Here is a 25000-nt window from a genome sequence, read left to right on the forward strand (position 1 = left end):
AAATGACCGCATCGATATAGGGGATGATGGTTTACTGAGATCTCTGCGTACTCGAAGACCAGAGATACCACTGATAGCGGATAATGGCGTATGAGAACGTACATTATCTAAATCATCATTTTGTTTGGCAAATGGTGTATGGGGACTAGCTATTTCTTCAATCTCCATATCCTCTTCATCAAAATTATCACCTACATGTTTAGATTCTTCCTCTTCTTCCTCTTCCTCCTCTTCTTCATCATCATCGTCATCCTCTTCTTCATCATCATCGTCTTCCTCATCTTCATCTTCATCATCAACATCAACTTGCAATGTAGATGCGTCAAAACCAGCTGGATAAAAATTAAGATTTTCATTAGAACCACATTCAGATCTCGTTGAATAAGAGTGTGATATTTTTTTTGACGCTGATACTGGAGACGCAGGCGCTGATAAACTATGTTTATACCGATATGCATAGTCAAAGTCGCACTCGTCAATAATACTTGTGTCAATGCACTTATCTGTTTCTACGCAAGCTTCGGTGTTATTAATATATTTTATATCTTCAGGAGTAAGATGATTTTCAGATTCTTCTTCCATTTGTTCTTCATTTTGCTTTGCAGTTTTATTTATTTTAAGGTTAGATTCCTGAATGGACTCATCATCATTTGTTTTTTCATGCGTCTCGACAAAACCTGACTCAATCATTGTAATAAAAAGATGTTCCAGATGCTCTTCTTCATTTTGCTGACAAGTATCTATAATTATTGGAGTTGGAGCTGAATTAGCTTCTAATTCAATAGACTCTGATGACTTCAATTTTTCTGAGCTCAATGATTCCTGAGACTCCAATTTATCTTGATCTTCTGTAAGGTGATTTAATCGCGTGTCAGTATTACTATTTTCATTGTCAGCTTGACTATTGTACGTAGATGAAAATCTCTGATGTCGATCTTGATTATGATGTTGTTGCTGTTGTTGTTGTTCATTTCTACATTGAACGTCAGTATCAATATCGGGCTCAGGTTCCTCCATATCTGGAAGAATACTCTCAGACTTATCTTCTTCAGAAGCTGATGATTCACAGACCACTGAGACAGTGTCATTTCTCACAATTTCACTGTTATTTATAACCGGCCTCGGTGAATTACTCTGGGTCTGTTGATCTCGATGATCCAATTGTCTAACAGAAATATTATTATTATCATTATCATTACAATTATTATCATGTCGTATATCTGTTGTATTATCGATTGACTGTTGAGTCGAAGTTTCACAACTCTCCATGTCTGGTAAAATCCTTTCCATATTTGGCTCTGAAATAATCTCTGGTATTATTTGTTTATGTTCATTAGTACTAGTTGAAATAATAACATTTCTATTAGTTTCAGCATTAGCTACAGTAACTACCGGTCTGATACGAGTCGTCGGGAGTGCTGATACCGGTGAAATCATCTGAACAGTCGGTACCTGTTGCTGTTGATACATGCTGTACGGATTGTAAAGCATCTGCATCATCTGATTGGCCTGAGGTGGTGCCATCGCGTACTGTGGAATCATCATAGTACCATTGTTGACAAATTGTTGATAGTTAAAAGAGGCAAATTGCGGTGGCATCATTGCATTGATCGGTGGACACTCAAAGACAGGACCAATAGGAAACGGGGCCTGCGTAGGAATGTGAGCAGCAGCAACAGCTGCTGCTGTTGGTGTTGAAGTTGAGCTTTGGGCATTGACCTGCTGTTGTGGCGGTGACGGCTGAAGGGTTTGCGGTACCTGAGGCACTTGGGTTTGAGGTAACTGAAGAGACGACAAACTTGACGACGAGCCACTAGCTTTTATCAGTGCCTCTATCACTTGTTCCTTTGGATGGGTGTCCAAGTGCCTCTGAAGACTTATACCTTCTCTGAGATATAATGTACACACAGGACATGCGACCGCCCCTCCGATATCTGTCGTGACGCCGAGTTCCATCTTTACTGTTTCTCTTACACTCGCGTTTTCTATTCTATTGAGGCTTTTATCCGTCCTGTAGTTAGGACATGTTTGTCCCACACATTTATATATATTATATACACACTATACAAGGAAAAAAATGAATAGTAAAAAAATTTTTTTCAATAACAAAAAAAACTGGTACGTATGTGATGGAAAAAAAAAATATATTAAAAAACGAGAGACAGAGAAAGAGAGAGAGAGAGGAGAGAAAGAGTGTCGTTTTAGTATTGTTGAGTGTCGTCAAAAGATGAATCTCTCAACCGTATTAAATGATTGTCCTTCCTCAACCTCTCTCTCTCACACTTTTCTTCCGTATCAATCTTTCTCACTTCTCTCAAGTACTCGATCTTTCTTTTTTCTCCCTTGTTTGCTCTCGCTCACCAGTCGTGTGATATTTTATTTCTTTCTAACTTATCGGTCGTATGTGTTGTGTATCTCTGTCTTGTTCTTCTCCTCCTCCTTCAGCTGCTCGTTACACTGGTTTATTTGTTAACGTTAACGTATTCCTGGGGTCCTTGTAACATTTTATTTATCTATTTTTTATTTTAAAATATTTTTTTAATGTATTATAGGTGTAGTTAATTAATAATATTAAATAAGTAATTAAAATATTTTTGTGTTTGGGCCCTATCAGGCCTTTACACAAGGCCTTAGACAGCTCGAACGATAGAGCCTCAACACGGTAAGCTGTGCCCCAAAAATATCGACGTCCATGGCCGCCTCCTTCTTCAGCTTCTTCTCTTTGCTCTGGCAAATGCTGAATGGCAATGCAACTGAGTGAGACCAGAAAGGCACACACGACACGGGCACACACTGGCTCCGCTCTCGCGGGGGCCACAAATCGATATCCTGTTAAATCGCCAGCCTCCCCTGTTGTATGCCACTGGTGGGCTTTATTAAATTATACCTGCGTTCACGTCGTGCCAACCCAACCGTTTGGAACACTCGTCGTTGTAGCTCTCTCTCTCCATACCATATTCCTATACCAATTATAAATCAGATATATATTATATACATATTTATTATTTATTTAACTTATCAAATTCACAACTCACTGTCTGTATCACACAACTATACAGCACTACCCTTACTCACGTCACTTTAAATAGGTTTTATCAAAACGACATGATTTTTTTTTTATTTATTATTCGAGTCCGCTCGCAGGCCCCGAAAACACAACAGATAACACGACAATCCAGACAATACTCCAGCTGGGAATAAGAGCAATATGAGAAACTGCAGCACCAATTCAATGTGATGGGAGCGCCGTCGGGAAACTTTTACACTACAGTGGATATTGCAAATTAATAAAAAATCATGTCAAATAAAAAAAAAAGTTAATATATAATCTGAGATATTTATTCAATAAAATCACTTAAAAGTCAATAATTATAAATAAAATATTATCTTTACGCGTTGATTAACATTTTATTGTGATAACGAATTAATATTATTTTTTTATTGCTCTATTTTCTCCTCTCACGTTCTATTTACTCGATTGATAAAGACTAGGAATTGGATTTTAATCTCATCTATTGATGAAAATTGTAAATATTTTGGGTCGGGACATAGTTTCACCGAAAAAAAAAGTAGGTAAAACAGGGAGGAAGATATATAATGTGAAGGCGGGAATGCGCAAACTTTAAAATGAGCAATTGAATTAAAATGAACAATCCTATCCTAATATAAATCCTAATATAAAATTGAGATGAAACGTATGTGGCATCAAACTATTCGTAACGTGATTGGTCGAATATATCATAAGCATGAAAATATATGCAAATGCTATAGTCAGGCGCGCGCTTGCGCGCGCAAATTCAAATTCTAGTTGAATAAAAATACTTTTGTAATACACAACACCAAAAAAAAAAATAATCAAGAAATTACTACGAAATCACACTAAAGCAACTTTTAATAAAATAATTAAGACCCGTAGAATTATAATATGACAGTCCGATCGCAGTAACACACCAAAAGCTTGGAAAATTGTATTCTACAACTAAACTTGAAGATTATTTTTCTCAACAAATTATAATTACTAGTAGTCTATATTAACTAAAAAATCAGACGAATAAATGATTGGTGTAGTATAAAAATTGAACAAAAATGTATATTTTTAGAAAAATAAATAAAAGAAAAAGATTAATATTTTATTCATGAATTAAAAAAATTAGTAAATCTATTGAAAATTTATTGCCACAATATATTATTGATTAAGAGTAAAATGCAAATTTTTAATTACGGTGTACACAGCTATCAATGATATGCTTAAAATTTCGAATGCACAGTGTTTATTAACTACTTACAATACAAATTAATTTACGCTATAAATTATATCAGATAGTTGACGTAAAATAATATTTATAGTATTCTCAACAAATTATTCCAAAACTTCTATTTATTATATCGACGTTCTAATTAGCAAATTGTCTAACTCCATTTTAGAGAATCTTCTGTTAGTACATAAAAAACAATTAGTTCAAAATTTATTATCACTTTAAAAAACCATTTAATATCATTATTATCTAATAGAGATACAATATCTACATTTGAATCATTCAAATAATTTATAATTCGATTATAGCTATATCAAAATGTTAAAAAATCACCCTCTAAAAAATAAGGAGTTAGACAAATTGCTAATTAGACCGTCGATATTTAAAATAAATAATTCAACTTCAATTTATTACACGCTAAACTTTTCAGCAAATATTAAAAAACTGAAAATTTTATCAATAAAGACTTCATTTTTTATTCTAAAACACAAAAAATATTATTTTACGTCCGGAATTTTCTCTTTATTTTTTTTATTTTTACATTTTCTTTTACTATTTTATTGCACGCCTCATAGTGCGAAGCGCGGGAGGTTGTGCTTTATATACTCGACTCGTCAAGGTCAAGCAATTTTGTGATCTTTAAATGCCTCTATCACAACCATATTACACTTATACATTAATATAAAGATGTACACCGAAAAAACACATAAATTAAACCATCTTTTACTTTCTAAAATCATTTCATGTTGCTATTTTGAAAAAAAAAAACGTTTTGAAAAAAATTTTACGTGGACGTCCGGATATCACCCCATTTTGGATGTACCAACGATTACTCCCGAACAAAATGATATTTCAAGACCGGACCTTTTTCATTAGTTTAAGAATTCGATAAACTGGGTCCGTATTTCATATCAGTGGCCTAGCTAACGTATTTTTTTTTTTTAATTGAATTTTTATTAAAATTCACTACGATACAACCGTACAAAGCCAAACGAGCTTTTCTTGTTTGTCACGTGAGAACTATGGCGCCACTTGATCAAGCTAGATTTTTATAGACTGCGTGCGCATATGACAAGAAAAAAAGGCGTCGATATTTAAAAAAAAATAAAAAATACTCTGTAAGAAATTGCTTAGTTATAATTTTTTTTTTTTTTTTTAATCAATTACACAATTAATTTTTTTCTTAAAAAATGAATGAGCTTTATGAGGCATGCACTTTTGGATTTTCCAAACTTTTTTCAATTACAGGTCATATACAAAAAGAGATTAAAGAAATGAAATCACAACGTAGTTGTAAAAACTTTCTAAAAAAAATTAGTTTAGGCTAAAGTTCAAATAAATAAATAAATATTTTAAGAATAAATTAAAATAGATTCATAGACAACAATTAATATTTTTAACAAATTAAAATAATATTTTATAAAAATAAATAGCAAATAATTTATAGAAATAATTAAAAATATTAAATATTAAAATTTGAAAATTATATCATTTAAAATGTTTTTTGTGAGGAATAAGTAAAATTATTATTATACTTGAACACGTGTAAGTGCAAATACACGTGGTCAAGAATATTTTTAATTTCTGAACGCATGTAAAAATAGAGGGGTTCAAGGCCCACGTTAACATAGACGGTTCCCCCAACAGTTTTCTTGAGAGAAAGGGAAACGGTACCTCCGAAAACTGGGTCCTAATTGGATGGAGTTTTCCCCAACAATTTTCAAGGCGAGTCCACCTTAAATTCTATAAGAGGGCTGTTTCGGCGTGAACTCGCTTTCTCGTGTGAAACAAGTCTTAGTGATCGTCACGCATTATTTCAAATCAATTTTTTTGTTCAATTAACAATTTTTAGTGACTATTACGTATAATTCGGATCATTGTTTTTTATGTTCAATTTAAATTCCAATTATTAACAAGTGTAATAGAACAACTAAGTTTTAATTTAATAATCAAGATAAATATCAAATTGTGAAATTCTAATTATCTATTGAAACAACAATTAAGGTAACAATTTATATTATTTATTTATTTATTTCAAATAGAATAAACGCCGATCGGCTATATACATACAAGGTTTTTACAAGATTAAATAATTAAATGATTAGATAGCATTATTTTCGTGCATGAACTAGAAAATTATATTTGTAATTTTTTGTGTTTAATATTTTGTAAGCATAATCTCACGTGTAAATTAACCTAATTCAAATATTCAATTTATTTTAAATTCAAACTACCCTTAAATAGAATAATCTTGTGATCCCGGTCTATTGGTTGTTAACTAGGGCCAAAAATAAAAATAATCTTGACAAAATACAGTGCGGGCCGGAAGTGATTTCTCGCTCTTAATTTAGTAAAGTCCCTGTAGCAAAGCGTAGAGTTCGAGATAGCCAGGACACAAATTCTGCTCCACTTTTGACATAACAATTATTTGATTATTTCAGACTTCTAAATGAACGCGCACATTTTGTAAACTAGAGTAAAATAATCTTACCACGGTCTCTAACGGCGAGTTTTTTAACTTACTGGCTTGGTCGTCGTACAGCAGATACATACAGCGGATTTTGTTCCTTATTCTCGGTCAATTTTTTATTATTTTTCATTATTATTTTATTTCACGTAGTAGGTGAGTGAGAGAAAAGAAACAGGAAAGAGTATTCCAAGTGCGGTCGTGTGATCAGGTTGTACCAACTGGTCATATGTACAATTGCTTTCATTATTAAGAATAATGTTTTAATATATACATATATTTTTAATAAATATTATTGTTATTTGCTAGAATATGCAGTGTAAGGGCAAGGTAACCGTTGTCCTTGGAGCACAATGGGGTGACGAAGGAAAAGGGAAAGTTGTTGATATGCTTGCTGCTGACGCTGAAATAGTATGCCGGTGTCAGGTAATTTTATTCATAACATTACTTATTATACTATCATTTACATAAATTAATTTAATATTTATTTAAATAATTGATTATTATTATTATTATTATTATTATTATTATTTTTATTATTATTATTATTATTATTATTATTATTATTATTATGAGCAATTACAATAGAACAATTATTCTGGAGTTTGTCAAGGTCTCGTTAATTTATCATTTGGCTTCCTCTATTGTGTAGCGCGTGACTTGGTAAACTATTAGTTTCAATGTAGTATTAAGTCACATGCAATCTGTGTATTTATTTCGTTTTTATTACCCATTAAAATTATTCTATATATGTTGATGACTATTATTTATATTTTTATTGTTTAGCTGAAAATAACATTGATAAAGTAATTTTTAGCATTTCACACCAGTAGATGGTGTGATTAATTTTTAGAACTTGATCTTGTTGTAGATGTGCTAGAAAATTTAAACGTCTACGACTGTTGAAATAAGACCTTGGCAGTAATCGAGGTTGATATTTTTAGCATTTATCTTTCCACCTTGAAAATTTTATTTTTTTTTCTCCTCAGCTATCAATTTTAAGCGTTCCATTACTTTTAATTTCCTGATAACTCTAATTTTATCATAAAATTTTTATGTAATGTACTATAAATTTTATAATTAGTTATATTTTTTCTTCTTGTTGCAACTGTACAAATGGTAGATTAATTACATTAAGACTATTTAAGTAGTATTTTTTTCTTAGCTTATCATCTGTCTTGTCATGACTTGTGACAAATTAATCAATAAATTAACGTATTTTATAATTTGTTATCATCTCGATTGACAATTTATTTTTTATCTATGATTTTTTTTTCTCTTAAATTCATTGCAAGATAGTGTTGTTATTTTGTATGACGAAATGCAAGACAATTTGAAAGTTTTATTTAATAGCTTATTTCAAAATCTTTTACAATATTAATAGATTTTATATTTATGTCAGCTATTGTAAGGAATTTTTCTGTAGTATTTTAGGTTTACTTATCATATTTATTGTGCAAGATTATTTTTTTCACGATTGTACTTTATCATACATTAATGTCTGATAAAATTTTATGTTCAAGTCTGACTAAAGTCTACATGTATTTAATTTATATAAACGACAATTATTAATTTTTTCAATCGATAATAATACCAAATATTATTTCAGGGTGGAAATAATGCAGGTCACACAGTAGTTGTGAATGGTGGTCAATTCTTTTTCCATCTACTACCTAGTGGGATTATCAATCCCAAATGCAAATCCATTTTAGGTAAGAATTCGTTTTATTTCTGGGTCAATTAACTCATTTTTATTATCACATAATCTTAAACGTATTTGCATCAAATAAGTTACAATTACTCGTTTTCATTACTGAGATATGCGATCCTCAATATTTATTTATTTATTTATGTATATTTTTTTTTTTGATTAAAATTATCACACAAATTAAACTTTCCGTTTTTGATAATTTAATAAATTCTGAATAGTTTTATTTTTACTTGTAAAATTTATCTGAAAATTATATTAATGAATTATTGTGTGACCTTTATCGTTCATAATTTATATGACAAGTTAACGTCCTTGCTTATTACTAGATTTAATAATGTCATGTTTAATGTCAATTACCTAAATTGCTTATCATTATAAAATCATATTATCATTATAGTTTCTCTTGAATCAATATATTTAATCGATTTAACATTAAAAAACAAAGTCAGCAAAAGTTAAACTGACTAAGATTTTGTTTATTAGACTCATCAGAACAACTATCTAACATCTATTGTTAATAGTTTTTAAAATAAAAGTTTTGAACTGTATGTAGGTAATGGTGTTGTGATCCATATACCCGGCTTGTTCGAAGAATTGGAACAAAATGAAGCTAAAGGTCTTAAAGACTGGAAAAATCGACTTATTATATCTGATCGTGCCCATATTGTCTTCGATTTTCATCAACAAGTTGATGGTATGCAAGAATTGGAAAAAGGATCACAGTCATTGGGAACGACAAAAAAAGGAATTGGTCCAACTTACTCGAGCAAAGCTACGAGAAATGGTCTACGAATTGGTGACTTGATGGGCGACTTCGATAAGTTTTCCGAGAAATTCAAAACTTTGGTTGCAACGTATCAAAGAATGTTCCCATCGTTGCATGTCGATGTAGAATCTGAATTGGAGCGGTATAAAGGGTATGTTCAACTACATGAATTATACATTTGCTTTTTTTTATTTTTTTTTCTTAAACAATTTTGTCATAATTTATTGAGACGTTTTATCCACGTGATAAATTATAATTCTTACTTAATTTGAATGACTATTTCATTGCGACTTTATAATTTAACTGATTCAGTAATTTTATAAATATTTATGTGTTTTAATTTCAGATATGCTGAACGAATAAGGCCACTTGTGAAAGAAACAGTTCATTATTTACATACTGCACTTCAAAATGGTCAAAATGTTTTGGTAGAAGGAGCTAACGCAGCAATGTTAGATATTGACTTTGGCACTTATCCATATGTTACAAGTTCCAATTGTAGTATTGGTGGTGTTTGTACTGGTCTTGGTTTACCACCATCAACCATTGAACAAGTTATTGGTGTTATTAAAGCATACACCACAAGAGTTGGTGATGGTCCTTTCCCAACAGAGTTAACGGACTCTACAGGTGAATTATTGCAATCGCGTGGTCATGAAGTGGGTGTTACGACAAACCGTAAAAGACGTTGCGGTTGGCTCGATTTGGCACTTTTGAAATTCACCAATATGGTCAATGGGTTAGTATATTGATAATGATAATTGTGCAAAAATAATATGATGATAACTTAAATTCTCAATCTTAATGGATAATTGTTATTTCTCAATTACTAAATTTTTTTTTGTTCAGGTACACATGTGTTTGCATAACAAAGTTAGATATACTTGATACATTGCCAGAGCTGAAAGTATGCATTGGTTATCGATACAATGGAAAAGAAATCGATTATTTTCCAAGCACTGCTTCTGAATTAGCCAAAGTTGAGCCTATTTATGAAACACTTGAAGGCTGGAACTCTAAAACTGAAGGAGTACGTTCGATAGATGAATTACCTCTCAATGCACGGAAATATGTTCAATTAATCGAAGACAAGTTGAAAGTTAGAGGTAACTATAGAATTTATTTATTTTATAAAAAATATAAATAATTATAATCTTTATATTGTATTTATTAATTTTAATAATACTAATAATATTTAAATTTATTTTATTTTCAGTCGGGTGGGTTGGTGTTGGTGCAGGCCGTGAAAGTGTTATCAAAGTACCCACTCTCTGACAAATTAAAATTAATGTAAAATTTTTTCAACGCATCATTTTTAGTGTATCATTAATTGTACCAATTAGAAAAAAGCCGATGTATGCACAAAGTTATTTTAAAGTTAGGCTAATTAATTGAGAGCCATCTCAAATTATTGTTATCTATCAATTTTAATTATTAATTAAAAACTTATTGTCTGTAACTGTATTATGTTGCCTGGGTAGCATATAAAAATTAAAATAATAATTAACTTTCCATATGAAAATAAAACGTATTTAAATATTTTAAATTAAGCTATTGGTCACTTGAGTTTCTCTTCTATCTCGCGCTCGACGATTTTGAAACCAAATTTTAATCTGTAACATTACATAATATAAGTAACAAACATTAAATAAGATATTTATTTTATTTATATTATTATTATTAAAAATTAAGTCAGCACTTACTCGATTGTGAGGTAAACGTAAAATTGTTGACAATTGTACAACATCTTTGCGCGATAGATAAGCACTTTTTTTATATTTTTCTTCAAGTGTTTGTAATTGAAAAGACGTGAATGGAATCCTTGGATGAGTTGCGGGTTTTCTTTTACATATTTTGCCTGCTAATGATTTTCTCGGTAACTTTGGTGGCCGATAACGTGTACACTGAAGCCAAGAAAGATTATTATTTGGCAATAATTTATTATTATCACGAGGTAATTCACACTTGATATCATTATTAGAAGTTTTTATTGATTCACTATCATTCGTCGTCGATGAAGATGATGGTGCACAATGAGTTTCACCGATAAAAAATCCAAATCGCGTTCTTGATAAGTTATCATTGTCACCTGTACTTGTATTAATAATTGATTGATTAGATTCGTGACAATGTCTTGTATCATTATAACTTTCTGGAATTTTTACCCGGTCTTTTGCCAATTCATTCATAATTAAATGTAAATTTGTTGATTGATTGGTCTTATTTGAACTTCGAGAAAGTATCCGAGCTATACTAAAATCGCTAGATTTTCGGTTAGGTCTATGTGATCCAGACATTTTGTTGGCGATAAACTAAAAATTTAAGTTAGTTTACCCCTGATTTATATGGAGTGCCGGATGGAGAGATTCAAAAAAGAAGGGATGAAGTACCAAAAGCCGGGCGCCCATTAGCTCTTGTTGCTAAACAGTATCTATTTCGCGATGAATCTGAATTAAACGCATAGTTGCACATGATGACTATCACATTGCACAGTTTGTGGGGTGATATCGGGCATCATTTTGTTGGTAGCCCCCATACCTGCTCATTGTTGTGTATGCTCTTATACCAGTGTATTATCTCTATTGGGGTATCTACCCCAGGAGCCACCAATAATAACAATGTAATTGATACCACTGGCGGTTTCTTGGGATGTGATCCGCTACTGTTATTGCACACATCTCAATAGACCAGATGTCTCAGTGCAAGAGAGCTTGCATAATTCGAAAGCCACAGGGGTCATCTAATCCGTTAATATGTCTAGTATAAACATACAAGCTGCTTTACTTTGTTCCTTTTTTTTTAAGCTTATTATTATTTCATTTATTTTTTTTAACGTCTCTTGAGTATTATATTATTACATGCATATATTTGATATTTATGAATGGGTAATTAATATAAGACAAATTATTTTATTTATCTTTATTACATATTTATATATTTATTACATAATTATATTGATATAATTTACATTTAATTAATCCATTTTTTATAACTTCAAATATTTATTTAATTATTTAGAATAGAATACTTTTGAGTTTTTTAATTATTTGAAAATAAAAAAATACATACACTTCATATAAAATAATATACTCTTACTAATGTCACTGAAATTAGCAGACATCTGATAATTTTTTGAATTTTTATAACTAATCAATTATCAAAAAAAAAAAAAAATATATTTTAAAAAATTCGCGTATTTTTTAAAATGTGGAATTTTTTTGCTAAATTTTTTTTATTATAATTTAATTTTTATAAAAATTAAAAAAATTGTTAGATACTGTATAATCTGTTAAATTCAATATCATTTTTTATTAGTATATTTTAACAGTCAACAAATATTTATAATCTTCAAGTGTTAGAGGAAAAAAAAAAGAAAAAAATTGGATTGAAAGATTTTAGGGGGATTGTTTTCAAATATTGTCTTTTTTTTTTTATCTGATCTAAGTAGGCCACAAACATTTCAAGAGCAAAAGAGAAACCGGGAGAAACTGTGGGTTATACGACAATGTCAAAGTAACGTTAAATATAGAAGTTTGTGAAAACAGAAAAAAAAAAGTCAAGCTTGACGAGTTTTACTAAACGGTTTTCTTCTTTTTTGGTAATATATATTATTAAAGAATATCAATTATTTACGATTTACAATTTAAAATTATAAAGTTTACTGTAATCTAACCTTAAAATTCATGATAATTTAAATAGTTTTCGGAGTATTGACAACAACAATAAACAAAATAATTATTATGACTCCGTAAAATAACATCAAAATATTAAAATGGATATTCTGGATGTTCTCTAATTCCAGCGAAAAAATCAAAATCACATATTCTGGCGGAAGGACCTTGATCTAATGAATTTAGTATTTTTATATCATCAGAGTCTAGTTCAAAGTCAAACAAATCAATATTTTCTTGAATTCTTTTGGGATTAGTACTCTTTGGAATAGCGGCAATATCTTTTTGTATGATAAACTTCAATGCTATTTGTGCTGATGATTTATTATATTTTTTACCAATTTTAATCAGCTCACTATTATCCATAATAATGGGAATTTGTTCATTTTTTCCAATAAGATTAACGAATCCTCTCGTACCTAATGGTGAATAAGCTGTTACAGTAATCCCTTTTTTCTTGCAAAATTTGACCTTCAAAAATTCAAAATAAAACAATTTCAATTATTTAATAAATAATTTTTATAAAAAAATAATAAATTTTTAATTACCATTTCATTTTGCTGGAAATAAGCGTGCAACTCAATTTGTAGATTAGCAATTGGTTCTTTAGCAACCGAAATGACTTTTTCAATTTGTTTAATATTGAAATTTGATAGTCCAATAGCTTTGGTTCTACCAGCTGATACTTGCTTCTCCATTTCCTTCCACACTGCAATATGATCTGTAGACTTATCAATTTTTATCTTTCCACTCTCATCTTTGGGGTGTAAATCATCACCAATTTCCTCAAATGTAAACGGAGTGTGAATTAAGTACAAATCTAAATAATTCAATTGTAAATCATTCAATGATTTTTTAATCCATTTTTCCGCACCACCAGGCCGACTCCCTGTCGGTGGAAGCTAAAACATTTTTATTATTAATTAATTAATTAATTAAAATAAAATTTTATTAAAAAATATTACCTTGGTCACGATAAATAATTCTTCTCTTTTAACTTTTCCAGATTGAATCCATTTGTTTAAAACTTTACCGATGACATGCTCATTTTCGTAAACTGGAGCGGTGTCAATATGCCTATATCCGGCTTCTAAAGCACTTTCCAATGCTTCTGTTAAAACAGCCTCGTCTTTGGCCTTAAAATAAAAAGATTATTAATAATGATAAAAATTAATTTTTTTATCATATAAATATTTTTAATTTACCTGCCATGTACCAAAACCTAGTGCAGGCATTTTTTGTCCATTGGGTAACGTAATAGTAACTTTAGAAGCCATAATGAAGTGTTCACTTTGCCAGACGGATTAAAAGTAAATGTGGAAAAATAAATATACGTACTGTTACTTGACATTATTTACATGGAAAAAACTATCCCCACCAAGATCTTGATATTTTTATATGAAAAAAATAAACTGACCTTACTTTCACCAACACATCAAAAGTTAATACTGAAGTACAAAGCGTATTAAGATAATTGCAGAAAAATTTATAGATAATCACTATGAACTCAAGGGCATAGATTTTTTGATAAATAATAAAATTAACCGCTACGTTGGGATGCTTAATTTATAATTGCTATTATTTATTTCTATTCCTTGACGCGATCATTCAATCGTGAAGGCAATTAGTTTCTTATAATAGATTATCACAACAGTTGTTAATTACATGAATAATTTTTTATTACAGAAAAAAAAAACACTGAGTAGCAGATACAAAGTAAATTAAATAATGTATACATGCATTAATTGTGGCATTGAAGTCGAAGAACTTTATAGAAGATACAGTCCAAGTGTTTTGAAGGTTTTAAAATGCGTTAGTATCACTTTATATAACTACAACAAAATTTAATAATTACTTAAAAATGATAATATTAATTTTTAATGATTTATCAGGGTAACTGTTGTAATTTGGCAGATAAGTACATCGAATACGATCCTGTTATTGTATTAGTAGATCTAGTTTTGCTTGAAAAACCAGCTTATCGACATCTACTTTATAACAGTAATTTTCAATCGTACTGGAAGCTGATGGTTGTTTTACTTTTGGGCGAATCATTTAGAGCATGGTCAATATTCAAAAATTATCAAATTGATCAAGACTCAGATGATCATCAGAATTACCCGCAAAACAACAAATTTGATAGCGAAAGAAGTTTTTATATACTTCTTGCTCATACAGCACTATCGTTGGGTGCTTTCGTTCTTGCTATGATAATTAGTACAGAGATAAGATGGTTAATTATGGGTGTACGACCACAAAAGTATAAAATTTCTGATCTTTTTCACGCATTGATTGTTGGAGGCTGTGCTAAACTTCTAGGACTTCTTGGCGTGATTTGGCAGTACGTTGCTCCAGAACTTTTTTATGTACTTATTCATGGTTACACTATGCTATGTCTTTTAACTGCATACTCAGGTAAGTTGCAATATAAATAAATAAAAATTTATTGCTATAAACATCTTTGCAAGTATTAATTTATAATTTTTATTAGGTCATTGAAAAATCGTAACAAATAAGTTACATTAAATTTTTAACAATTATAAAGTCCAAAAATATGCGTCAATTATAATCTATTGTTTTAGATATTGCATAATTCATTTGATTTTATTATTTTGTTTTTTTCTTTTAATGAAATTCTTTCATAATTTTTTTACAATATTATGACGAACTATTTGAAAATTATTTATGTCCCACAGTAATCTGCGAGAGTGGAAGGACTGGATCATTAATTGGATTATCTAGTGGATTAATAGCATACAATTATGTATCCAATTTGATTTCTTGGTTTCCATTAATAATTACAAATACTACAGAAACTGATGATGTTACATAATATTGTTAGTTGTTTAATCGACAGTATTAAATTTGGAAATATATCTATATCTATATCATATATATATATATATTTAAACATCTTTAAATGGAAGAACATTCCAGCCCAATACGAGTCGATCAAAACCACATGAAAATAAATTACAAATAGAGCCTGGCTCTTCTGCCCATGCTACTGCGCACACCATTCGCCGATGGCCCTGAAACATTCAAGTAATTTAGAGCGATTCAATATTGTATAAATATATTTTTATAATTTATTTAATTGTTTTTTTTTTTTTTTAAGTAAAAATAAATAATAATTAACAATAAAACCTACTCGTCTACTAGTTCTTGGAAGCCGAGCAAGTCTTTGTCCACTAAGGTCAAATAAACGAATTTGTCGATTATCATGAGGAATAGCAACTACTCCATTACTGGATACTGCTAAACGATTAGCTGCACTGTCACCACGAATTGTTGCTAGAGGACTTCTTATATTACGTAGTTCCCAAACCTTTACACTTCGATCATCTGAACCAGAGACTATTTTATCTTCTCTCGTAAAAACTGCTGATGTTACAGCTCTGTAAATAAAAAAAAAAAATTACTTTTCATTTGAAAATAAATATATTTAAATATATTAATTAGTTAAAAAAATTAAAAACCTTTTAAAAAATAAAAAAAAGATATTTAAAATTTCTTACTCGGTGTGTCCTTGAAAGACGGATACAGAATGAATAGGTTCTCTAAAATCCCAAAGTCGGAATGTGCTATCACGACTTGCAGTAACGCACAACCGTTGCGCATGATGAGTGGACACATACGTTAATTCTTGATCATGTCCACACAAAGTGTGAATGACTTCACCAGTTTCAGTGTCATAAAGATTAGCAGTTCTGTCCCAGGAAGCTGTAACAAGTTGGTCAGCACCTGGTAGCCAGTCAGCAGCCATAACAACTCCAGAATGTCCCAATAGTTCTCGAACTGGTGTTCTCAGTGTTGGTAAATCTTCATTGTCATCACCATGACAAGAAGCATTTGTTGGCGTGCGATCAGCAGACAAATCCTCAGATGATGATTGTCGTTTAGCAACATCCCAATTGACAGCTGCTTGCCAAATGTGAGCTGTACAATCTCCACTAGCTGTAAGTGCTAGATCTATTGTTGGGTGAAAACGAATTGAATTAACGGAACCACTGTGACCGATATACTGAAGTAAACAACGTCCACTGTCCATAGCAATAACACGTGCCGTATGATCTGCCGATGCTGTTGCTATAATCGGTTGGCCAGGACGTCCGACACTTATTTCCCACACACCATCTTTGTGTCCTGCATACTGGCGATGCATTGTACAAGTCATTGTTGGATTTTTAAAACTAGATACTATTTTACTGGTTTGGGCTTTCAGTTTATGTGAAGCTTTTATTTTTTGAGCAGAACTAGGAGTGCCTAAGAAGTAAAACAAAAAGTAAAAAAGTATAATAAGTAAATATTTAAAAAATATTTATAAGAATAATGATACTTACTCTTTGGTTTAAATGGATTTTTGGAATAATCAGAGTAGTCTTGGAAATCACCTGGTGGTAGACTGCGTTCACCCGATCCGTAGCATTCACGCTCAAGCCTTTCGTTCAAAGCATCAATTTTCTCTTGTACTGCAATAGAAACTTGAAATCAATAATTAATTAACGATGGAATGAGGGTCATTTCTTGGCCATCTCTTACACCCGATGTTCTCCAGGTAGACCATCTCAAATTCTTTGTGGATTTGTTGAAATAGATCAAACAAACGTGAGTGTACGGCAGGAGGTATTGAACTATCCTCAAAGTCTGTTCGAAAGTTCAGGTGATGAAAAGCCATGGGTTGGAGCGGTGTCGAGCCACTTTGACTTAGTTGAGACTGTAATTCGGTGTCCGTACTGCTTTGTACCCTGGGTATTGATATACGTTTGACTTTGCTACTGGATTTAGTGCCAGTGGATGTTGGTGGTTCGCCAGGCATTATGTGTCTTTAGTGTGCTCTAACTCTGCTTTTAATATTTTATTTTCGTCATCTAGCTAGTACATATAGCTGCTATGTGCTATGATCATCCATGCATGTGTATGCGAATAGCGAGTGATGGTTTTAGTTATTAAGCAGCCTCTCACCTGTAAAAATCAATGCTTTTAAACACGATTAACTTATATTCTGAAATATTCATACGATGTTTTTTTTTATTTTTTATAGTTATTGATTATTTTATCAACTAACAGTGTTATAAAATAATAATTGTTATGCAACCTGTCTTTTTAAATATTTTTTTCAATAATAGAATATTTGTCAAAACTTATTGTCAAAATGACGTATATATGTAATTACACTAATACTGTACTAACTTTTATTTTACTTGCAGTTCCTCTCACGTCCTATACTGTTGTATATATATATTTACTTGTATACCGTTCTCGAGTTTCAGCACCATCTGAAACTCGTTATACCGGGTGTACATTTATTTTAAGTTACAATTTTACATTTTAACTCATATATAAATACTATATGTATGACGTTTCTAAAAATATGTTCATTAACAATTCTTTTTCTATTTATTCAATAAACACATGAAACGCACAAATTTCTAAAAATCATTAGTTAATAATTTTTATAGAAATTATATTCAGTTAGAGAATTTTCTAATCGTAAAAATTAGATGATACTCAAACTGACGTATATTATGTTTTCTGTGCTTAATATTATTTACACATTAAATAAAATAGTTATATAAACAAATAAACCTTTAAAATCATAAAAAATTCTTTACATGCTTTTTTTCATTTTTACTCTATTTAAAATAAAAATGAAAATTCAAATAATAAATAAAAATAAAAATTAATTTAGCAGGTATTTGATAATTTTTAGAAATTTTGTAACAAATAACTTATGACAAAAAAATGAGAAACAAAAATAGAAATTTAAAAAAATTAAAAATGCAATTTTTTTAAAATAATTTTTCTGAAAAAATTTATTTGTTACATAGAATTAAAAAATAGTCAAGTGACTGCTAACTTTAATGTCATCAAATTATTCTAGTTACCAGTATTATTAAGTTTTTTATTATTAATAGATAAATTTTAATGTAATTAATTGTGAAGTCTATATAATTGTAAAAACAAAAAGAAAAATTTTACTAATTGTCCATTTGAAGAAAAAAATTTATTTCACTTGAGTTTAATTTTTTTATGTAAAAATACTATATCACTATCTGATCGTTGAGAAAAAATCTATTATCAGTTTTAATAATAATTTTAATTATCAATGTATTTTTTACTTCAAATATTCATGGTTAAAGATAACTGCTTAGAAATTATAAAAAACAACTACTTAAATACACAAAAGATGTAACTAAACTATCTTCAAGTTATGAATCATCTAGTTTTTTTTTTTATTGGATATGATCTTCAATATTATCCGTCTTTCATTGAATTTTAAATAAATACGAATGACATAAAAGTTTAAAAGTAAATAAAAGATAAGAACAATTTATTGCAATTGGTTAAATTAAAAGATATTTTTAAATAAATTTATTGATAAGATAGTTTGTATATATACATGTAGCGACATCTGATGCCAGTTAATTATTAATCCGTAAAAAAATGCCATTGATTTTTTTCATTCACTGGTGTAAACTTTATAATAAATTATAATAAACAATTTTTAAAATATCAACGTTAAATCATGTAGAATTTAATAAATCTTTTAACAATAATAATAACCATAATAACAATTAAGAAAGTATATCAATATTTTAAATACTTACGCCAATTCAGCCAGTTGTTTATCATTTAAAATTTACAAATTAACAAAAAATACGTCTACACTTGCCAGTAAATAGTATTGAAAGTTACTATTTTATTTGTGTGTTATTGCTTACTCGTACATAAATAATACTTGTGAAGTATGAATTTGCCTTCGTGGCTATTTGATAAAAAATTTTTTGATTCAATAGTTTTAATATGACTAAACTTGAGACAAACGACTCCAATACAATTAAATATTATTATGTCATAATTAAATGATAATTACCATTCAAAACACATAAGTATAGTTAATAATAAATACTTTTATGAATTAAAAATTGGTATATAGTTGAAAATAATAAGCAATAACAATGAGATCTTCATTAACGTTTCGTTATTTTAAATTCTTCGCCGCTCTTGGCACTGGAGGTATTCTTGCCTGTTGTCTCTTAATGTATCTCTTATTAGATTTGACATTTACACCAAAAAAAACAGCCATCAAAGATTCTGTTGAAAACGTAAGTAGTCAATTGCATATTATTACTTTTAAAGTTACAAATTATACTATTTTTTTCTTTTTGTCAATAGAATCAATGGGTTCATCTTGAAAATAGACTGACTAAATTAGAGGAAGATTTAAGTAATCATCATAAAGTAATTGATTCAATAAAGGAAGCATCAAATTCAATGCAAGGTGGACATCATTCAGTGAATAATAAGAAAAACAACGATTTTACAGCATCAAAAAAATTATTAACGTGTAATTTCGATATGGAAAAAGCTCCAGAAGTTGATATCCAAATGTTAGATTTATACCGTCAATTAGAATTCGATAATCCCGATGGTGGTGTTTGGAAACAAGGTTGGGCTATACGTTATGACGAAAAACAGTGGCATCCTAAAAGAAAGTTAAAAGTATTTGTTGTTCCTCACTCTCACAATGATCCAGGATGGTTAGACACGTTTGAAAAATATTATGCCCAAAAAACACAACGTATTTTAAATAATATGGTGATGAAGTTAGCTGAAGATAAACGGAGAAAATTTATTTGGGCGGAAATATCATTTTTCAAATTATGGTGGGATGAGCAGACTAAAGCAACACGCGAAATGGTGAAGCGTTTAATTGTTGATGGACAATTAGAGATTGTAGCAGGTGGTTGGGTAATGCCTGACGAAGCTGTATCTCATTGGATGGCTCAGCTAACTCAATTGACAGTAGGTCATCAGTGGTTGAAAACAAATCTAGATTATCAGCCTACCAGTGGATGGGCTATCGATCCTTTTGGATTATCACCTACTATGCCATATTTATTAAAAAGTGCTGGATTAGAGAATGTTCTTATTCAACGGGTTCATTATGCGGTTAAAAAACGTTTAGCTAGAGATAAACACCTTGAATTTCGGTGGCGTCAATTATGGGATACCACTGGTTCAACTGAAATATTAACACACTTAATGCCATTCTATAGTTACGATGTACCACACACATGTGGTCCCGATCCGAAAATTTGTTGCCAGTTTGATTTTTTCCGATTACCTAATTTCGGATTAAGCTGTCCATGGAGGGTACCACCGCAGACAATTACAAAAAAAAATGTAGCAATGCGTGCTCAATTATTATTAGATCAATATAGAAAAAAGTCACAATTATTTAAATCAAATGTAGTATTAGCACCGCTGGGTGACGATTTTCGCTATGCCCAAAGCTCTGAATGGGATGCGCAATTCGGTAATTATCAAAAATTATTCGATTATATGAATAAAAATGAACAATTAAATGTAGATATTCAATTTGGAACACTAACTGATTATTTCAATGCTTTAAGAGATGAGCAAAATATTAATGAATTACCTAGTTTATCTGGTGATTTCTTTACGTATGCTGATGAAAATCAAGATTACTGGAGCGGATATTATACCTCACGTCCTTTCCACAAGAGACTTGATCGTGTTCTTTTAGGTGCGTTGCGGGGAGCTGAAATATTATCAGCAATAGCGTGGGCACGTGGTCATGAACATTTAGCAGAAAGTACCAATGAAAAACGTATGGTTGAAGCAAGACAATGGCATTCGCTGTTCCAGCATCACGACGGTGTGACTGGTACTGCAAGAGATGATGTTGTCATTGATTATGCACAAAAAATGATAAACTCTCTCAACAATACAGCTCATATTATTCAACAGTCTGCAGCGCACTTGTTAAGAAGTGCCCAAGGGTCAGCTTTACAACAAGAATCTCTCTATTTCTCTCTAGACGAAGTTAGATCTCATCATACAAGTATTGGCGAACGATACGTACTTGCACTTAGTAGTGATCAACCTTCAAAGAAAGTTATTATTTATAATTCATTACCTCGCCAACGAACGAAAGTTCAAACAATAATAATATCAACACCTTACGTAAGAGTTACCGATCGTATGGGCCAACCAGTACAGTGTCAAATATCACCTGTTTGGGTTGGTCCAGTAGCAATGTCAGGTGCACGCTATGAATTATCATTTGTTGTTACTGTACCTGGTTTCGGGCTCAATACATACTTAATTCATTCTGTTTATAATAATAATTTACCAGAAAGTGTTTATTTAGCAAATATAACATTATTCAATACCGCAATAACGCCATCAAATGTACCAGGATTTACGGACGTCAAAGTACTCCCGTCAACACAAGAATTTTCAATAACTCAACGTCCAGAAATTTCAGCAGCTTTCTCAAAATCTGGATTACTTAAAGCCATTAAAATTGGAGAAACTACTGTTCCAGTACACTTGGAATTTGTTAAATATGGAACTCAAGGTATAGGACATCATCGGAGTGGAGCTTACCTATTTATTCCAGATAAACCAGAACCTGATCCAATTTATATGAATAATGATCGCACCATTCACTTAGTCACAGGGCCTATTTTATCGCGAGTTTTTATACAATTACCCCATCTTAAACATACTTATACGTTATTTAACTCGCCTGGTAGTGACGGATTAGGTCTTCATATTTCTAATGAAGTTGATATTACTGAAACACAAAATTTTGAATTGGCAATGCGCTTAAGTACAAACATTGCGTCTGGTGATCAGTTTTTCACTGATTTAAACGGCCTGAATGTACGTATAAAATTATTAAATTAAAAAAAATTTTTCTGAACATTTATATTTAATTAGTGGTTTTGTTTTCAGATGATTAAGCGTCAAAGATTCCCAAAATTACCCACTCAAGCGAATTATTATCCCCTTCCAGCAGCTGGTTATATTGAAGACAAAAAAGTACGATTAACAGTTATAACTGGACAACCTTTAGGAGCTTCATCAATGGCTTCTGGACAATTTGAAGTGAGTGTTTTGGCTTAATATTAAATTATATTTCTACACTGAGAAAAAAAAAGTACTACTCTTGTGAAAATTTTCTTATCACAACAATATATATTCTTGATAATTTTCAATGAAAATTATGAAGAAATAAATAAAAGAAATAGAAGAAATAAAAAATTATGAATTGATCGAATTATTTTTTGTTCAATTCAAGTGAACCAATTCGTTTGTTAATCTATGAAAATGAATGCCAATATTTTATTATCATAATAGATAGCGATATTCTTTTGTCAGAAAACTAAAATTTATTTTTAACGATTCTTGAGTCAAAAAATTTTTTTCTGGACAAAAATTTTTTTTTTCTCAATGTATAAACTGGGACATTAGAACAATTTATAACAGATTAATTATTTTTTTTTTGTAGATAATGCAAGACCGCAGATTAATGCAAGATGATCGACGTGGTCTTGAGCAAGGAGTTATTGATAATTTACTGACGAATCATCAGTTTATGCTAGTCTTAGAAAAAAAGAAACAATCCTGCAGTAGTTCACCGGTGCCTAATCATCCTGCAGGAACACTTTCTATTGGTGGATTATTAGCGTCAGAAGAACTTTTACATCCTCTTGTTGCTATGCATCCACATCCGTCGTCAGATATAGATTATAATGGCCATTTTTCACCGCTTCGTTTTGATCTTCCTGTAGATCTATCAATTGTTAATCTTCGTGTTTTTCCAGTACCTGAAGGTGCAGGTAAAGGTGTTGGTATGGTATTGCATCGTGAACCTATTGATATTTGTTGGAGCGAGGAATTAATCTCCAGTCGTTTTAATATATCAAATAATGGAGAAATAAATCTAACTAAATTTTTCAATTTTATTGAAGATTGGACCATTAGTGAAGCACCTTTAACTTTTAGTAATGTAGGACCTTCACTTAAATCACCAACTATTAATTTATGTCCTCATCAACTTTCAGCTATTTTATTCCACAAAACACAGTCTTAAATTGTATAAAGAGAATATTTATATTATTTTATTATAATCATGATATAGAAATATTAATTAATTCCATTGATAAAAAGAAAATTAACTATTGCGAAACAATAATGTAAAAATTAATAATAATCTTTTTATTTTAAATAGAATTTTTGTACGCTTACAAAAGTAGTAGCAGATGATGACAATTGGTGATATTTTATTTACTTAGAATTAAGTAATCTAGATTTTCCCAATCGGATGGGCTTGTTGTGTCCACTTTATAACTGAAACAGTATTGATTATAATTAAAAATAGTTAATAATATTTACATCTAAGTTCTTATTTACAATTGTAGAGTAATTAATTAATTGAGTTATTTTCCAAGAAAATATTTTATAAAATATTAACAAATATGCTTTTCTAAATAAAAATCTTTAGAAATTTGCAAATATTTTATATTATTTAGTGTAATTTTTTATACGTACCCTAATGATTGAAAGAATGTTTTGGCATCGGGATTGTGTTTCAAAACTGTAAGAACAACTTTTTTCATGGCACTTTGAGCTGATAACGCTTCTAAAGTATTCATCATAAAACGCCCAAGACCTTGTCGTCTGACTTTTGATTCTAATTGCAGTTCATAACTATAAAAAAAATATAGATTAACACATACATACACTCCAAATTATGACTACTGTTAGTAAATAGTTTACCAATACAAAACTTCAACTTTGTCATCTAAATCATAACGAAAGTGTGAAAATCCAACTGGCTCTTCATTTAAAAATGCAATTAAATACCAAGCCGTGGGCTCAGTCAATTCTTTTTGCTTAGAACTTTGATTCCATCCCCAATGAGATTGTTCGTATAAAGTCTTCATATTTCGCTCCATTAAATCAAAAATCCATGATAATAATTCTGGCGATAAATCTTTAACTTTCTGACATGTTAAATTAAACGTGGCATTATTAGTCGCTGTAAAAGATTTAAATGAATCCAACAATGAGAGAGGATCAACGAGAGAGTTCGCTTTGTTTACAAGTGCTTTGGCTTCGGCTTCTTTTTTTGCCAAACGTTGTTTTCGAGTTATATGTCCCTTTTTAGCCTAAACCAAATAAAAGAAATCACATAAATTAAAATTCAATTATATTATGTGATAAATGTAATTTGTAACTTACCTTCATTTTTAATTCAATACAATTACCACGAGTTATATTAAATTAGTATTTTTTTAAATAAATTTT

The 25000-nt window shown here is 30.2% G+C and overlaps 8 protein-coding genes across 17 annotated transcripts; 3 read left to right on the forward strand and 5 right to left on the reverse strand.

The window, feature by feature from the left end:
• Nucleotides 1-7: 7 nt before the first annotated feature.
• LOC123274899 (myb-like protein AA) lies at nt 8-3258 on the reverse strand (the record flags this gene model as incomplete). The annotated part of the gene is made up of 2 exons (XM_044742687.1): nt 3036-3258; nt 8-2960 (listed from the first exon to the last, which is right to left on the reverse strand). A coding segment is annotated over exon 2 (1949 nt), but the record flags the coding sequence as incomplete, so codon positions are not given.
• A 3565-nt stretch (nt 3259-6823) lies between these two features.
• LOC123274897 (adenylosuccinate synthetase) lies at nt 6824-10491 on the forward strand. Of its 3 annotated transcripts, none has more exons than XM_044742684.1 (7): nt 6824-6934; nt 7033-7149; nt 8333-8435; nt 8988-9351; nt 9547-9939; nt 10050-10306; nt 10417-10491. In XM_044742684.1, the coding sequence occupies exons 2-7, from the start codon at nt 7036-7038 to the stop codon at nt 10473-10475; spliced, it is 1290 nt and encodes a 429-aa protein (XP_044598619.1). In that variant the 5' UTR covers nt 6824-6934; nt 7033-7035; the 3' UTR covers nt 10476-10491. The 3 variants fall into 3 exon arrangements, with proteins under 3 accessions (XP_044598619.1, XP_044598620.1, XP_044598618.1); XM_044742685.1 differs by having other exon boundaries at nt 6862-6954; XM_044742683.1 differs by having other exon boundaries at nt 6894-7149.
• A 22-nt stretch (nt 10492-10513) lies between these two features.
• LOC123274898 (homeobox protein MSX-2) lies at nt 10514-12035 on the reverse strand. Its single transcript, XM_044742686.1, has 2 exons — nt 10904-12035; nt 10514-10813 (listed from the first exon to the last, which is right to left on the reverse strand). Exons 1-2 carry the CDS (start codon nt 11495-11497, stop codon nt 10742-10744), a joined length of 666 nt encoding a protein of 221 aa, XP_044598621.1. The 5' UTR covers nt 11498-12035; the 3' UTR covers nt 10514-10741.
• A 469-nt stretch (nt 12036-12504) lies between these two features.
• LOC123274904 (protein ARV1) lies at nt 12505-15704 on the forward strand. 3 transcript variants are annotated; one of them, XM_044742698.1, is made up of 5 exons: nt 12505-12798; nt 14352-14355; nt 14556-14683; nt 14764-15286; nt 15568-15704. In XM_044742698.1, the coding sequence occupies exons 3-5, from the start codon at nt 14600-14602 to the stop codon at nt 15702-15704; spliced, it is 744 nt and encodes a 247-aa protein (XP_044598633.1). In that variant the 5' UTR covers nt 12505-12798; nt 14352-14355; nt 14556-14599. The 3 variants fall into 3 exon arrangements, with proteins under 3 accessions (XP_044598633.1, XP_044598634.1, XP_044598632.1); XM_044742699.1 differs by lacking the exon at nt 14352-14355 and having other exon boundaries at nt 14558-14683; XM_044742697.1 differs by lacking the exon at nt 14352-14355 and having other exon boundaries at nt 12506-12798; nt 14561-14683.
• LOC123274903 (aldo-keto reductase family 1 member A1) lies at nt 12917-14239 on the reverse strand. Its single transcript, XM_044742696.1, has 4 exons — nt 14077-14239; nt 13837-14007; nt 13420-13773; nt 12917-13342 (listed from the first exon to the last, which is right to left on the reverse strand). Exons 1-4 carry the CDS (start codon nt 14146-14148, stop codon nt 12968-12970), a joined length of 972 nt encoding a protein of 323 aa, XP_044598631.1. The 5' UTR covers nt 14149-14239; the 3' UTR covers nt 12917-12967.
• On the reverse strand, nt 15332-19501 carry LOC123274901 (WD repeat-containing protein 37). 6 transcript variants are annotated; one of them, XM_044742690.1, is made up of 7 exons: nt 19483-19501; nt 18065-18150; nt 17414-17836; nt 17215-17343; nt 16390-17137; nt 16023-16269; nt 15332-15903 (listed from the first exon to the last, which is right to left on the reverse strand). In XM_044742690.1, the coding sequence occupies exons 3-7, from the start codon at nt 17688-17690 to the stop codon at nt 15778-15780; spliced, it is 1527 nt and encodes a 508-aa protein (XP_044598625.1). In that variant the 5' UTR covers nt 17691-17836; nt 18065-18150; nt 19483-19501; the 3' UTR covers nt 15332-15777. The 6 variants fall into 6 exon arrangements, with proteins under 6 accessions (XP_044598625.1, XP_044598628.1, XP_044598624.1 ...); XM_044742693.1 differs by lacking the exons at nt 18065-18150; nt 19483-19501 and adding an exon at nt 18994-19012; XM_044742689.1 differs by lacking the exon at nt 19483-19501 and having other exon boundaries at nt 18065-18213.
• Nucleotides 19502-19533: 32 nt separating this feature from the next.
• LOC123274900 (alpha-mannosidase 2-like) lies at nt 19534-23891 on the forward strand. Its single transcript, XM_044742688.1, has 4 exons — nt 19534-19980; nt 20051-22570; nt 22643-22795; nt 23199-23891. The coding sequence occupies exons 1-4, from the start codon at nt 19834-19836 to the stop codon at nt 23781-23783; spliced, it is 3405 nt and encodes a 1134-aa protein (XP_044598623.1). The 5' UTR covers nt 19534-19833; the 3' UTR covers nt 23784-23891.
• Nucleotides 23892-23897: 6 nt separating this feature from the next.
• On the reverse strand, nt 23898-25000 carry LOC123274905 (N-alpha-acetyltransferase 40; the record flags this gene model as incomplete). Its single annotated transcript, XM_044742700.1, is given in 4 exon segments — nt 23898-24040; nt 24242-24400; nt 24470-24861; nt 24935-25000. Coding segments are annotated over 4 exon segments (624 nt in total). The 3' UTR covers nt 23898-23973.

The sequence above is a fragment of the Cotesia glomerata genome, unplaced genomic scaffold, assembly GCF_020080835.1.
Source record: "Cotesia glomerata isolate CgM1 unplaced genomic scaffold, MPM_Cglom_v2.3 scaffold_89, whole genome shotgun sequence".
NCBI classification, from domain to species: Eukaryota; Metazoa; Arthropoda; class Insecta; order Hymenoptera; family Braconidae; genus Cotesia; species Cotesia glomerata.

Excerpts from the sequence above, each read along its gene's own strand:
- LOC123274904 (XM_044742698.1), top strand. The coding sequence starts at position 14,600 with ATGTATACATGCATTAATTGTGGCATTGAAGTCGAAGAACTTTATAGA. Across the intron at positions 14,684-14,763 it reads TTTTGAAGGTTTTAAAATGC|GGTAACTGTTGTAATTTGGC; the intron begins GTTAGTATCACT and ends ATGATTTATCAG. Across the intron at positions 15,287-15,567 it reads TCTTTTAACTGCATACTCAG|TAATCTGCGAGAGTGGAAGG; the intron begins GTAAGTTGCAAT and ends TATGTCCCACAG.
- LOC123274901 (XM_044742690.1), bottom strand. The coding sequence starts at position 17,690 with ATGCCTGGCGAACCACCAACATCCACTGGCACTAAATCCAGTAGCAAA. Across the intron at positions 17,138-17,214 it reads AAATCCATTTAAACCAAAGA|GCACTCCTAGTTCTGCTCAA; the intron begins GTAAGTATCATT and ends TTTACTTCTTAG. Across the intron at positions 15,904-16,022 it reads TTCCAAGAACTAGTAGACGA|GGCCATCGGCGAATGGTGTG; the intron begins GTAGGTTTTATT and ends TGAATGTTTCAG.
- LOC123274903 (XM_044742696.1), bottom strand. The coding sequence starts at position 14,148 with ATGGCTTCTAAAGTTACTATTACGTTACCCAATGGACAAAAAATGCCT. Across the intron at positions 14,008-14,076 it reads TAGGTTTTGGTACATGGCAG|GCCAAAGACGAGGCTGTTTT; the intron begins GTAAATTAAAAA and ends TTTTATTTTAAG. Across the intron at positions 13,774-13,836 it reads AATTATTTATCGTGACCAAG|CTTCCACCGACAGGGAGTCG; the intron begins GTAATATTTTTT and ends AAAATGTTTTAG.
- LOC123274897 (XM_044742684.1), top strand. The coding sequence starts at position 7,036 with ATGCAGTGTAAGGGCAAGGTAACCGTTGTCCTTGGAGCACAATGGGGT. Across the intron at positions 8,436-8,987 it reads CAAATGCAAATCCATTTTAG|GTAATGGTGTTGTGATCCAT; the intron begins GTAAGAATTCGT and ends AACTGTATGTAG. Across the intron at positions 10,307-10,416 it reads AGACAAGTTGAAAGTTAGAG|TCGGGTGGGTTGGTGTTGGT; the intron begins GTAACTATAGAA and ends TTTTATTTTCAG.
- LOC123274900 (XM_044742688.1), top strand. The coding sequence starts at position 19,834 with ATGAGATCTTCATTAACGTTTCGTTATTTTAAATTCTTCGCCGCTCTT. Across the intron at positions 19,981-20,050 it reads TCAAAGATTCTGTTGAAAAC|AATCAATGGGTTCATCTTGA; the intron begins GTAAGTAGTCAA and ends TTTTGTCAATAG. Across the intron at positions 22,571-22,642 it reads CTGATTTAAACGGCCTGAAT|ATGATTAAGCGTCAAAGATT; the intron begins GTACGTATAAAA and ends TTTTGTTTTCAG.
- LOC123274898 (XM_044742686.1), bottom strand. The coding sequence starts at position 11,497 with ATGTCTGGATCACATAGACCTAACCGAAAATCTAGCGATTTTAGTATA. Across the intron at positions 10,814-10,903 it reads TACGTTTACCTCACAATCGA|ATTAAAATTTGGTTTCAAAA; the intron begins GTAAGTGCTGAC and ends GTAATGTTACAG.